The sequence below is a fragment of the Thermobia domestica genome, chromosome 5, assembly GCF_964235325.1.
Source record: "Thermobia domestica chromosome 5, izTheDome1.hap1.1, whole genome shotgun sequence".
NCBI classification, from domain to species: domain Eukaryota; kingdom Metazoa; phylum Arthropoda; class Insecta; order Zygentoma; family Lepismatidae; genus Thermobia; species Thermobia domestica.
The window spans coordinates 317645125-317660637 of NC_137458.1; the positions used below are offsets into that span (position 1 = coordinate 317645125).

Genomic DNA, 15513 nt, shown 5'->3' on the forward strand with positions numbered 1-15513 from the left:
GGACAAACACCGTGTGCGTAGGTTTCCTTGGGGTTCTCCCGTTTCCCCCCGCTTTCTTCATTTCACTCATTTCTCATTATCACCGTCTTCTTTAGCCTAGCCGGCATAACCGTGGGACGTAAAACTCAAAAATTTCATTTCATTTTAACAGTCTTCGTGCGTAAAATGCTTGGATATGTTAGAAGGCCAGTCATGTCAGCTGTTAATTATATCAGATAACATGCACTCAATCATCGTCAATACTTACAGATCCAAGTTACTGATGGGCATTTCAAGTCGCAGTTGATAATTTCCACGATTGTCAGCGGAAAGTTACAGCTTGAACCTCATTAATCATAGTTATAAGGTTTAATTTTATTATGTGTCAATTATTTTGTTTCCTAATTGGTCGTATAAAAACATCTGATTATTATTTTGTATGATTTACTAAGTAAATTTTACAATTTAATAAAAACAATGGTGGACCAGATTGTTGGTGCTCGCAGGCCGGTGTTGACCCACAGACTGTAGGTTGGAGACGCCTGCTCTAATACGTTCTAGAATGTAATTTTCTTGCGTAATGCGTAAGTAATTGCGTACAAATTGATAATATGTGAGGAAACATGTGTGTCATGGAAATGATAATTCATGAAGAAAAAAAAAGTTTGCCATAATAAAATTTAATCTTTGAGTTTAACGTCCCACGATTATGCCTGTTAGTCTAAGGGAGACGAAACTAGAATATAATAAAGTACGTAAGGTTAGGTTATAGTAGTAGAGTAAGTTAGTAGGGTAGATTAGGTTACGCCAGTAGAGTAGTTACTAGAGTTAGGTTAGTGTTCGTATGTTGTATTTACAAGTACTTTTAATGTCGTTTTCGCAGTGATACAAGTTCCTGTAGCTCTTGCGTTCGCTTCGGACTAGTAACCCTACACTTGCATAAAATAAGCTGTACTACACTATGGAGAAATACTTTGCCGGCAGAAATTAACATCTAACACAATCCTCTTTCATTTGCAGTCAGTCATGTTACCATAAATCTTCCAGAAAGTGTCCTCCACATTCGTAATCTGCATCATTCCCTTACCTTAGTAGCGATATAAGTTTAATTTTTACCGATGTGATCTCCCTGAAAAGCTGCCACTACGTATAAGAAAGTCCTTCAACATCTGAAATCGAACCTGAAATTATATGCATAAAAAATGTATGGTACTAAAGCAGGGTTGTCAACTGAATGCATACATACTGGTAATGCACACAAAACTATTTGATTTTTTCTTTTAATAGCTAATTTACGAAGTTGTGTCAGAAAGTTTCAAGACTTGGCCTATAAACGACAATTATTCACATGGTGACATCGTCCTCAAAGTAGTTTCCGTGTGCATCGAGACATAGCTTTTGACTGCTTTTACCATTGCACGTGATTTTTAAGCGTATTGAGTCTCCTCAGTAACTCGAGATGGCTCATCCTTACGTTCCCAAAATGGTTATCTTCAGCTTGAGCCTGAACTTCGCAACTTATCAAGCGTTCTTGTAGCTTTATATACAGGATGTCTAGAAAGTCCTGGTACCGTTACAATGAGACATAGCTCGTAAACTATGTGAGGTAGAGACAGCGAATTTTTGCAACGTGTTCTACATCTCTCAAAGTTTTATTGCCAATTACTATAGTTCTACATGTGCCCCTCTAGTTGCCCTCAGACGATGTCGAGACGATATTCGATCTCCTTCCATATATATTGCAGCGTAGCAGCATCAACGTTTTCGAGAACTGCAGCAATCAGTGTATGAAGTGTGGCAAGATCTAGGATAGGGGTTTCGTAGACACGATCCGTGACGTACTTCCACAGGGAAAAAATTCTAAGGGGGTGATATCAGGAGGAGCGCGGGGGCCACGTAGTTGGTCCATTACAGCCAAACTATTTCCCGGGAAAATGGCGATTCAAAAGTGAAAGACCAATAAGGAGGTGCTCCATGTGTTGGAAGGTTGTTTGGCTGCAGTTCCAACACCTGGGGAAATAAGTTATTCATGAAACATGTCGTAGTAAGCCGCCACTGTAACCGTGTTCTCAGCAAAGAAAAATGGACCGATTACTCTATCGTACATAAGAGCACACCGAATGTTATGGCGGTTAACATGTCCAGACATAAAGAACGTAACTTCATCAGAGAACGCCACCCTCTGCAGGTACTGATTCGCGTGTTCGATTGAGTCCAGCATGGAAGCAACAAGTACAGCACATTCAGGAAAGTCATTTGGCTCCAAAGCTTGCGTAAGTTTCACTTTATAGGCATGAAGGTATATCAGCTTATGGAGGACCTTAATGAATGATGGATTTCGGTACACTCTGTTTCCGTGACGCACGACGGACTGAGTTCCGCGGGCTGCGTTAAAATGCAACTTCCACGTTGTCTACAATTGCGTGCTCCACACCTGGTCGTACACTCCGTGGGATGTCCATACCCTTGTTTCTAAAAGTTTCGCATCTCGTCTGATTATGATGCTTTTGATGGAGGATGTCTTCCATGCTACTGGCGGAATTTTCACTGGATTGTTATTGGTTGTTTTCCAGACTCAGCATACCACCACACACATTGGGGCATTCTCCTGTGCTGTTGTCATTGTTGTTCAAAACACAATCTGCAAAGAGAAGAAAAGAAACTTTAGATGAGTAGAACACGTTGCAAGAAACATGTCTTTCTCATTGTGTATTTACTATGGGTCATTGTAACGGTAGCAAGACTTTGTGGACACGGTGTATTATTGTTGTTGGACACTTCAATAATTTTTAAAAGTTCAGTGATAAAAATAACTTTAAACAAATTGAGACTTCGAATTTGAACTTAAGACTAAAGAGTTCCGACTTTCTTAAATTCACAATCCCTTTTGATGAAAACTAGCTAGATTTTCGCCGCTTGAATTAGTAAGGCGATAGAGTGTGACATATAACGTCTGTGTTGCTGTACGGACATTATTTTAATAATCTAAATATGAGCAGTGTTACCGTATATCCCGAAGTAGTAGAGCTCCAGTCATAGATCTTCGTTGTGCGCTGACATTTTTATCAATGACTTCTTATTGGTAAACTGGAGTCATATGTGAAAGTTCCTTCCCGTATTTGAAACCATTCTGACAGATAAATTAAATTAACTCACTTCCCAAAAAGTGAGATGTAAGGTAAGGGTGTTCATATTTGAGTTATTCAATATGTATCCTATAGTATCGTATACGGGAAACTCACGTTAGATTTCCGACGGGAGCTTATTTGGTTCGTATCCCACGTTACGCTGTAGGTCCATGTGTCATATAGCTTCGATGCTGAAAGGGCTCTAAAACCCAAATCTAACGAACTACCCCATAGTATCGATTAGCATTATTGGTTTACATACAAAGTGAGGTAAGCTTATACAGTGTTCATGAGTCTTGCCATACTGTATTGTCTGATCATTGTCCTCTCCTTCTGTAGAAAGTAATTGAGTTGCATTGTGTGTAGGGGGCTGGGAATGAATTAGTGTGAGCTCTTTCACTGTCCTTGTGTTCTCTTGCTTCCAGTGGGACGACCGAAAGGCCAGCACAGTGCGCCAAGGGGTGGTCCGCCTCGCTCGTGGACGAACGCCGAGTTGACGGAGGCCCTGCACAACGTGTGGAATAAGAAGATGACAACTTCTCAGGCGTCGAGAATCTTCGGCATTCCCTACAATAGCCTCCTGATGTACGTGCGTGGGAAGTACGGGAAGTCTCTTAAGTTGGAGCAGTTGAAGAAGGACTGCCTTATGAGTGGGGGGCCCGGGGGCCCTCTCCCCACGGAACTTTTAGGACTTGGCAATACAAGTGGTGGGGCGGGAGTGGTGCAGGGGACAGTGAAAGCGGAGGAGATGGGCAATGAACCTGATCTAGGTTTTAATCCATACACCAATTTCTACTCTGACTATGCCTTCCCCATCCCTGTCAGTATGATCCATCTGTTGCCGCAGTCGGAGAAGAACCGGGAGTTTCCCCTCGAACTCAAAGAGGAGAGGAAGGAGAAGAGAGAGGAATCACGAGAGGAAAGTAAAAAGGAACAAAATGGTCAGAATTAGGTAAAACTAAATAGCTAAACTAGGGAAAAAGAGAAAGGTTATTGTGTGAGCCAAATAAACATGTTTCTTATTGTGCTTCCTAAGTTCTCGAAGGAGATAGGATCCATGGAAGGTGCATTCTGTTTCCTGTAAGCATAATTGTTTAATTTAGAAGACTGACTTCAAATGCCAATGTTCAACTATTTATATTTTAATCATATAATTAATTGAAACACAGTTCCTGCAGTGATTTATACCAAATATTATTTTTTAAGTTTGACACTAATTAACAACAAGTTGTAGTCAGCTTAATTATATAAATAGGAGTATATATATATATTATACATACACACAGCTACACATGTTATAATATTACAACAGACATAACGAACCTCGTTTTTTCCTATCTCTGTACAATTAATCACCTCAAAAACAAACAGACGAAAATCTTTTGTTAAAGTTAAAATGGCACTTCGTTATTGTTGTGCCAAATTCGCTCTTCAAGCGCAAAACAGTTTCAATCAATGATTTCAAAGAAGTATGTACAGTATTGTTACAACAGAAAAAAACAAAAACAAAAGTAAGCATTGTCGATATTATTGAAACGGTATTGGTAATAATAATAATAAAAAAATTGTTGGTTATTATCCAAAGGCAAGCTATTTAAGTGTAAATGTAATTACTTCAGCGTTCTGTGACATGACAGCGTGTACAATGTAATTGTAGATATTGCAGTGACAGTCCCCAAGATGACGGTGTTAAAATAAAAGCAATTAAAAGTAGATGGGAAAAAAATCATACCAAAAAATATTATGTATCGAAAATGCAAGTAGAACTAGGGTTCATTGCACAAATAGATAGCACAGTGTCACTCTGTTTGGTGTCCCTGACGTGAAAAACAAAACAAAAGCGTAGCCTAGTTTAATTTAAGAAGAAATTACTCCATAAATAACCAGAGGGAGAAAAATCTGCTGACTGTGCTAGAGATGGCTTGTTTGCTTTTTCATTAGTGCCTGTGGAAGAACTGAGTAATTCGGCTAGCTTGTACTGTAAATGGCAGCTCTTGTGGTGAGATTGGGGATTTCATATGTACATAACATGACCCTTGAACTCTCAAATATTTGTATTGTCTTTTGCACACAAACACTCATTCATATAAAGAGAATTTTAAGAGAAAATAATTATATAGTATTAATTCATTCAGGGATAGGACAAATAGAACTACAATATTTTTTCAATACTTTACCTTGTGATACTCCTTTTTTATAATAATAATTATAATAATAATAATAATCACACATGCATTTCACTCAGAGCCATTTTCGTAAACAAAACAAGTTTGTACATGTTGGGCAGGTCGTTCTTTCATTTATTAAAAGATGAGAATTGCATTTATATAATAATAATAATAATAATAATAATAAAAATAAAAATAAAATAAATGGAGGGCAAATGGTAGTGTGTTGTACACCACGATCTGGCCATTTGCAGTATTCGTCAACCATGCTTCCATGTGATAGTAAATTTAATGGACTGTAACAGAGGGTCAGCGGAGAGAACGTAGAACAGTGAAAGACTGAATCATCTTTTCAAACAATACATCATGTCAAATAATTTTCTTTAATTAAAAAAAAAAATAATTGGTTTCGATAAATCAGGTAACATAATTGGTTAATAGATTTAATTTTTTTATTATTCCATACTAATAATTCAGGACGGAAATAATAATTTTGTAAGCAAAGTAATAGAACCCTCTGTTCGTCCATTTGTATATAGGCCTTAACTGTACAAATTGTGTAGGTAGATATTTCAGGAAGACGGTTGTGCTTTCGCTTTGGGTACGAGGGTATGTTTGATGTAAAAAAAAAAAAAAATAAGAATGAAAAGAAAATAGCGTTTATAAATAAATCATCAATTGAAGTCTCTAAGGAGAAATATTGGTTTTTATATATATATAAAAAGTATAGCGGCCATGTTGAGCCGTTTGAAGTGTACTGTTCTCCCTATGCAATTAGAACTTATATATACCCAGTGTATGTTCTCCAAACGGTTAAAAGTAATAATCAAATCTTTGTTAATTTGGTTCTTTGCAGTAGAAGGGGTCAGACGCATCGTTACTTGTTGCCGAAAAATAAGTCTGTCTGTGTTCGGAAGCAAATAATAATAATAAAAAAGGGGGTTGCCAGGTCATTAAGTTGCAGAGTACTTACGCGGAATCTTCCTTTTACTTTTCTATGGAAAATATTGTACGTGTCTCACTTTCCTTAGATTCGTATAATATATATCTAAATATCAGACTAGTACGATTTTGTGATACATATAACTTTAATACGAAGATGGTCCGAAGTACATATTCATTGCTACAAATTGATAAGCTAGGTTGAAGTACTTCTCAAGATTAAAACTTACTTTCTAATAATTTGCCTAGATCTGTAAATTTTTTTGCTTGATAATTTGTGGTACTACGCAGTGAATACATGCTTAAACGTGTAATTCTTCCTTGACTGCTCAGTTTTGAACTTGTTGCTGTTAACTTTGATTGCTAGCGTTCTCCTGTTGTCATACGTAGAAATGATAGTGTGTTGAGGTTAAAATTTTAGGCAATAAGTGAGAATCTCCTAATTAATTTTAAGTTAAAAACATTACTTAGAAACAACAGACTAAAGAAAACTCTAAATTGTGTGGTAGAGCTAAATTTAATTATACATCACAAGATTAATACAGAATACACTTGGACTGCTAACTCCAGTCTTACATAGAGCACCCTCATCGCTATTCAGTTAGCGTACGTGCTTTCGTGTGGGAGACTCGAGTTCGATTCTTAGTGCTACTCAAATGGTTCGGATCCTTCTTTAAGCTGTCCTCGATGCTTGAAAGGTCGCTGAACTGCAGTTCAACCTGTCTCATGTTCACGTTGTGTAGCAGACTACTGTGACGATATTGCTACCTTTTCTTAAAACCAGCCGAAGAAGCTGGATTTGTAGTTGTACAAGATCTTCGGGTTTCCTTGTGCATCTCAAACTTGTCACAAAGCCGTGTAGGAGGTTGTGTTTTACACTCACTCATTCGCTCACACGTTGCACTTACCGAGATGTTCAAAGGTGAAATTCTATTTTAAAATGAACTTCCCATTCCTTGCACCGGCTATTTTGTCGTACGATCATACGTCATACGACTTGAGAGTATCGACATCTATTGATGAAACTCCATACTGGATTTTGTATACGTATTTTGATGTGCTCTGGATAGCCGTCGGAATCATTTTTAAACGTGTCCTGCTTTACCCTCACTTTCTTCTTATTCATTTCTTATCACTCGTGTCATATATCAGATATAACTGAAGATTTTTTTTTGTGTGTGTGAAGTGTGGAAATGATTACTAGCCGATAAAAATTGGGTCACTTTAAAGTATACCTTAGAACAACAACTACACAAAGAATTATGTAATACTATTTGTATACCGTGCAAAAATAAAACAATTCCTTGTTTCACAAATAGTAATTTTAAGTAGTTTTGCAGTTACAGGTTTTGATTTGGCAACATTGATGAAAAAGTAACTATAAAGTCAGAATGCGGGTATCTAAATGATTGCTTTTTACTCTTTTGTTCGGTTCCCAGTGAGATCTCATATAGCTCTGACTCCACGTTAAGGTGTAGGTCTACGTGTCACATACCCTTGGGTGTTTAAAGGAGGCGTTAAACTAAAACAAAACAATCCGGAACGGATACTTTGATGAATCGCTTGAACGCAATGGATATATTTTCTCCTGATAACATATAAAGTGACTATTCGTTAAACTTTTTTTTCCTGGAGAATTGGAAGGATGCCTAATATTCTAACGCTGATTGTGGAAATTACTAGCAGCAAATTATTTTAATATTCGATATGAACAGTTTTTATATTTCTCTGTTTCCTAAATGGATTTCCATATCAATTCATTGACAACGGAAACTTCTTTATTTCATGTAGAAGGTCAGTAATCTGTCTTTGTACTATTGTGGATCATTACTAGCTGAACCTGCGGTCTCTACACAGCGCATCATTCACATATGAGAATGAATCTCCTTGTCATTCCTCAAACATCTGTATATGTCCCTTTACAGACACAAGTGAAGGACGTTTTGATAAAAATCGGCAAGGGGTACCATAAAAGGAAGATTTTTTCTATTTTTTTCAATATCTCGCACCGTTTGCAAAATTTGAGTCTACTTCCGACTGGAGTTTTTAATTCATGTATGATCAGTGTTTTCTTTCTTCTTGCATGCAGCATGTAATAAGCAAATACATTACACATACAATAATTATAATGTCAGTGGTATATGGTGTTCATTGGACATAACACTCCAAACAATAAAGATTCATCTTAAGACTGAAGAAATGGTTATCCTTCGTTTTTCATTATCATTTGGCCATGAAACAAACGCCGGAGAGATATACTAACCCCGTACACAAATGTGTGGTGTTTAAATGTATAACTCGTAGGATATGATGCTTTACTTTTTAAACTTTCAATACTTCCAGTGTACCCCTAAAAAACGTAATAAAGAAATAACGGCCATTTTTTAAATATTCAATTAAAACTGAACAATCTACACAAAATTTGCAATCGATCTGTGAAAATGTCTTTCTAGAGCTTGTAGTTTCCGAGATATCATTCTCAAAAGAGTTGGCCACATCATATAAACTTTTCTTGACCGCAAACATACAAACCTGGCATTTTAATATAATGATTCTTGAATGAAGATCGGCCACCCTTTATTGCACAATGGATTGAAAAATTTGGTCTACTAATATTCGCTCATCTCGATGAATTTCGTTCGAATTCCTGAAAGAAAAAAAAAAATTGGTAGCTCTACCAGAGCGCCGCATCTTAATTTTCGAATAGTTTTCAATTATGTAATTTTATTTGCTTGTCAGTTACAGGTTATTGACATGACGTTATTCACGTATATCAGCTACGTTCTGTCGGTCATTATTATTCCCAAAACAGAGCTTTACGTCATATTTGTGGCAGATAACAAGAAAGTAAACAAAACTTCTTAATCATTTATTCTTTTCTAAGCGAGTGTACATTTTCAAAGGAATACTTTTTATCTAAGTACTATTTTCCATCAGCTGTTGTTTATTGATTAATCATTGCATGCATCCTGACTTTACTGCTTAAAAAATGACAGTCAATCAGTCGTCAGGTACTGGTAGTTATGTTGCTAATAACAGTTTTCTTTAATTACACGCAAAAAGCACCTGACAGTGAAGTTATACTTTGTAGATCATGTGTAACAAAGGAGCTTTTCTGTGATATTGTGATTATAATATTTACTTTGCATTGTTCTGCAATGCTGAAATTCCAAAGAACTATATATCTAAGGCGTACACACGCACAGAAGGTAAGCGTACATACTGTTAGGCTACAAGGAAATCCTCCTTTAATACGAGAAGTCAGAACTTGGAAGTATTCAGTTGTTCGTAGCAAATACTTGAAAGTTTTGACGTGTGCTGGCCAATCCTTGAGCATAATTCGTAGCAATTTTCTCCTTACAAGTAACTCGGAAATAAGTGGCCAAATGCAGGCCTGCGTGAGGCAGTGCGATTTTGCAACGTTCTACCATTTCCGTTCCGAGTCGTTTGAACCGCTTGGAGAATGATGCATTAAGTCGTGGCAACATATAAAAATTATTTGAATGGTTTCAAATGGTAAACTTCAGCTTTAAGATTGACCATGCGGCATTGCGTTCCACTGGTCAGAATGAGAGTTAGATCGGTTTGATGCTCCAGCTGCGTTTGTGGATCTTCACGTTTTTGAGAGTCCAAACATCCCAGTCAGCCTTTGAAGCTCTTCATTTAGCCTCCGTAACAGCAGAATTTTTGCTTTTAGATTGGGTATTCTTGGAATTCAGCGCGAGAGTCATCCTAAACGCTGTTGCTGAAACAATTTGAGTATACAGATAAGATTTAGTGCGTTATTTTCCAAACGGTTACGCAGCTCTTCAAATGACCTGCAGCAGAAGTCGTAGAACATGATACTAACATTCCTGATTTTGTTGCAGAAACTTCCTGCCTCATAACGGTAACCATATGCTATACATTGTGCTGCGCTGATAGTAAGAGCATAAACGTAATTAATGATTTTGTTTTTTGAAGTTGATACGTGGAGACAAAAATGTTCTGGCAATCCTTACACCGCCGTAAAAATGACTTCGTTGGCCCCTTCTGCTGCATAAGCACTAAGAATGGAAAATTAGGGTTTAGAATTTGAAATTGATTTGATATGTTTTTTTTCTTAAATTTAAGTTTTTTTTATTTATTATTTAAGAAAAGCTTTGCAATAATGTTTTGAGAATTAATAGTTGCTTGCGATTGCATAGAAACAAAAGCACAATAGAATACTACTGACAATGCCGTTCTTGTTTTCTAAAAGAAAAGATATTTGTAATAATTAAATTGCAGTTTGTTGAGTTGTGTTTTGTAAACTGCAGAATGAAATTTCAAACAACAATAGCATCAAAGGGACCGCTTATCATATTCTGTGCCCACAGCTTAAGTGATCCACTCCCACTGCTAGATCACATATAGAAGGTTTTCTGTATTTCAGGCTTCCAGTATGGACGTGCAATTTTTTAACAGAATGTGTAAGTGTGGTTCAAAGGAATGATTCAAGTGTGTGTGTGTGTGACAGGATATATATATAAAAAAAAGAGTGTATTTAAACAAAAGAAAATAAGCTTTTCTTTATTTTTCTATTTGTTTTTTCCATATTTTTTGAAAGGTTAAAAATATGTAAATTTAGGTTACCTATTGACAATGAGAAGGTTTAATATTTTTATTTCTAAGAATGTTTTATTCCTTTGAAAACAGTATTTACATTTTTCGTTTCCTCGCTGCGGAGTATGTACTTCATAGCTTAAGAGCTTTGTAATCTGGTACACACAAAATGCGCGTGCACACTGTATCCAAAATCAGGTTGGTAACAAAAGTGGTAGGGTATTTAGAACATACTTGAAAGCGTGTTTCACAGTATATCGTATTAAAAAATATATTAAAATGAACCTGGCATCGATTCAGAGCCTTCTAATTAAAACTAAAGTCTTGATTCGTGAACAAAAGTAAAATTTTGCATAAGATTATAAGGGCAGCATCCGTTCGTCTTAGTCTGTTAAAATGCCTTATATGATTCTACCTCTGAATTAATATTGGTGGTATACTGGTAGCTATCGGAAGTGGAGAGACTCATTTTACATTGCATAATAGTTCAGTCACAAATTATATATACATACATATATATATAATATACTGTATCAATATATGCAAGTGCATATTTTAATGAATAGAATATATTTTTATTGTTATCATCCCTATCATTTGACATATCATTTTGAAGAATACTGATCCACATAGAACATTGCTTATTGTATGTACGAGGTCCGTGTCGCCAATAGAATAAAGTTTTTCCACTATTGCGCGTTCTTTTTTTGTAAGAAAAACAGAACCATCAATATTTTATTTCTAGAGTCAGATGGAAAATGTGATATTGTACGTACGAAAAGTGATGTTTTTTAAACGTAATAATTTTTAAAAGAAGCTTCTTGAGAGAGCCACTCCATGACATAATCAACATCAAAATACATGATGTTCAGCAATTAAACAGGAGTTTTAATTATTTTTCCAAGCAAAAAATGGTGGTTTCGTTGTTGAAGGTACTGAACATTTCTAGCGCATCTGAAGTATTTGCTGTTGTATGACCGTATAAAGGTACAGTATCTGTTGTTAAAGTGCACTATTCCTATTATTTTTGTGCAATATTTATTGAAGCAGAGTATTATAGTGTGAAGTCAGTTTTATATCATTTAGGGAGAGAAAAATATATTTATATGTTATGTATACATAAATTTAGTTTTAGAGTCGTTACGAATTATTTACCTTTAAAATTATGTTTTAAGTTAGATATTTAGCTTAAGATTTTTTTTTCTTGAAGAAACATATGTTAGTTTATCTAGTAGGTATGTTAATACATAGGTAGAGATTTTTATTCTTTCATATTTTTTCCGTATAGTTCCTATTTTTTTAAAAGTTCACTTATGTGATATGTATGAAGAGTCACTTTAGCACAAGACAGACATTTATTGCATTACAATGCATACAAAGAAACAAATAAATTGAGTACGTACCTGAACATCATCACCGAGCATTATGGATGGTATTTTTCAAAAATATTAAAGAGAGACAAAAGAGAGCGTGCGATGTATGTAACCGACGATGTGCCTTCATACATCATATTTATATATATATGTATAACATTAACCTCCTGACAACAACAGTTCGTGAATCAAATCAAAAGCTCTAGTAGCTTTGCCTCTCTCAATCTATGCAGTAAAATGATTTCATTCATCTCCATCTTCCGCTGACATTTATTACACATCATATTCCACATTTACAGTGCCTAAGTACCTGTCTTTCCAAACGGAACGAATGCTGACCACGGGATACAAAGTTTAATTGGCATTCATTGGTGATTTGATACTTCAAGAAAGGCTTCAGATGCCGGGTTGATTACTATTACAATTATTATAAATATTATTATTATTTTTATTACTGTTTATGAGTTTATATTTCCTATTTATTTTCGTTTGTCATATTTGTTTTGTATAAGTTGGACTGGAAGTCGCAGTATTATGGATCATATAACGTGATTGTTACACATATTTTGTATTTTCTCGCTCAGTTTATGTTCCAAGTTAAAAGCTATGAGCACGTTGTTATTAATTATGGTCTGATGTTTACATAGGACATTGTAAAAGTCCCCTAGTATATCAGGGGATAAGTCATTACTTAAGTAGAGCAAGTAAAATTCAACATTTAAATAACATATCGTGTTAGGAACACGTGTACTATTCATTTTTAAGGAGTGACAAAATTATCCTATGAAACGACAAGAAAAATTTCAAAAGTAACTTCTTTTTCTGTCGAAACTATATTTCGGGATGATATTAAATTTTTACGTAATAAAACCTCATTTTAGTGTACAAGGCTAGCATAAATGCATTCGTTTTGAAAAGGCTATATTTTCAAAAGTGTTACACGTACACATATGAAAGATGTATCAAAAGAAGCACAACTCACCCTCTAGAAATGTTCAATATGTGCCCCTTTGGTGACACGACACACGTCCAAACTATACTCGAGCTCATTCCATAAATTTGTAGCATAGTTCTGTCAATTGTCTGCACTGCAGCACTGATGCGTTCTTTGAGCTCGACTAAGGATTGAGGTAGAGGGAGTACGTGTACAAGATCCTTAACGTACCCCCGCACAGGAAGAAGTCGCAGGAGGTTAAATCAGGAGATGTGGAAGGCCAGTGGAACAAAGCTAGGTCATTCTCACCAATACGTCCAATCTAGCGATGCGGAAGCTCATCAGTCACGAACTGGGATGTGCCAATGAGAGGATTCCCCGTGTGGCTGGCATGTTGGCCTTGTTTACGTACTCCCACTACTGCAATCCTTAGTCGAGCTCAAAGAACGCATCAGTGCTGCAGTGCAGACAATTGACAGGACTATGCTACAAAATGTATAGCATGAGCTCGAGTATAGTTTGGACGTGTGTCGTGTCACCAAAGGGGCACATATTGAACATTAGTAGAGAGTTATAAAAACTTGGTAAGTCTGTGGTTCTTTTCATAAATCTTTCGGGTGTGTACGTGTAACACTTCTGAAAATATAGCCTTTTCAAAATGAATGAGTCATTTACGCTAGCCCTGTATATCTTCCTTAAAATTCATAATCGTTCAAAATATTACGTATAATATCGTTTGTCTATACAACAATAAGAGAACACTTTAATTTGCATCTATTTCCGATTTCAGTGTATGGCTAAGTTGCCCTTGACCTGATTAACATAATATACGTACTTGTCAGAAAATAACTTGGAAAGTATAATGTGTTTGTGAGTGAGAATCCAACCAGTATTAACAGAGAAGAATAACTGTCTCTTCGTGTTTTACGTAAATATAGCTATGCGATGATAGTTAATGTTGATAATAGTCTAGGAATTCAAAACATTCTGAGCGTGGAATGTACTAACATTTACTCGTCACTAGAATAAGTTACTGTGCCTCCATATTCGAACACAGTTGAAAGAAACTTGTGATTTTTTAAAAAGTGAAAAGCATTCAGCTTTACTACGTCGTGACATGTATAATGGAAATTATTTAACAACCAATATATCAAGGCGGTTAGTTTCCTTTTCTAGATTTAGTTGTAAGATGATTCTCTTGCATAATTGTTCTTTCTAACTCAGTATTCGTTTGGATTAGGTTGTTTTAACAGATAAAACAACCGCCTTTAGTGAAAGTAGATTGAGGATTCGTATTTTATTTAGTTTCATGAAGGCACTTCTTTAATTCTTCATAAGCATCTAAAGTTTGAGGTCATTTTCCGGATAGGTCTCTGGGATTCCGTGACTGTGTGTCTGTCTTGATTAAACATAGTCTCTTTTAATATGTAAAGAAAGCACATTCAAAATTTCAGATATTTATTAAAACAATTTCCATTTCTGAAGAATTTGGACCAAAATACACGCTTAAGTTCTGTGATTATCTGAATCATGACAACTTCTACAGGGTGTCTATCGGTCATGAAAGTCATGAAAAAGTCACGAAATTAGAAAACGGTCATGAAAGTCAACAAAAAGTCACGAAATTTAGCTTTTAGGTCACGATTTTTTTTTTTTTTTTTTTTTTGTATCAGGAGAAATATGGTATAGACTGGAAAATTTTGTTCTATAAACGTCAAAATTCACCACCAAAAATGTCAAGTTTCGGCTTTAGACCTTACCAAATCGCAAGCAAAGCACGTTTCTATCGCATGCATGAAAATTTGGCTCAATTCGCACCCAAATTCGCTCTTCAGAATGTTTCTAAACTTTATGGTTTGGGAAAGAGAAGATCACGAAAAAGTCAACAAATTTCATTTTGGAATTTGAGTACCCTGTTCTACTCCACGATATTTTGAACGTCCTCTGCTGTGAATTTAACTGTGCATTTGTTGTACCTGTTTTTAAAGTAATAGCAAAGGTTGTGTTTTTAGCATTCCATTATAAACTGATCTCAGTTTGAAAATGTATTCCCGTAACTGGTTTTGGGTGAAGTCTCACGGATCTCAGAACGGAAATTGTATAGAAATATCTATACAGCCAGCGTTACTAGCTTCAAGATGATTGTAGGCATTGACAATAAGTGTAAATCTGTTCAGTAGTAATTATAATTAATTTCAGATTCACGTCTGTTTGTGTCTTTCACTTTCACTGCAACTTTCTGTTTATTCTTTTGTAACATTTTATTCCTATTTAGTATTAAAATGGCAGTGAAGTGTGAATGAACCGAGTAGTTGAGTACAATTTCTTCTAATTAAGAGCATTAACAGGGTGTCTATCGGTTACGAAAGTCACGAATGTCACGGAAAAGTCATGAAAGTCACGAA

General features: G+C 35.7%; 1 protein-coding gene across 9 annotated transcripts in view; it reads left to right on the forward strand.

Annotated features, from left to right (window-relative positions):
• The window catches only part of lov (BTB/POZ domain-containing jim lovell protein), a 261400-nt gene extending 251711 nt beyond the window's left edge, over nucleotides 1-9689 (forward strand). For 6 of the 9 annotated variants that reach the window (XM_081760460.1, XM_081760468.1, XM_081760461.1 and 3 more), the window contains exon 12: nucleotides 3533-9688. In XM_081760460.1, coding sequence (XP_081616586.1) covers nucleotides 3533-4059 — 527 coding nt within the window. In that variant the 3' untranslated portion in view covers nucleotides 4060-9688. Of the gene's footprint in view, nucleotides 1-3532 lie in introns of all 9 variants that reach the window. The other 3 variants (XM_081760469.1, XM_081760467.1, XM_081760466.1) reach the window with 2 other exon arrangements.
• The last annotated feature ends 5824 nt before the right edge of the window (nucleotides 9690-15513 follow it).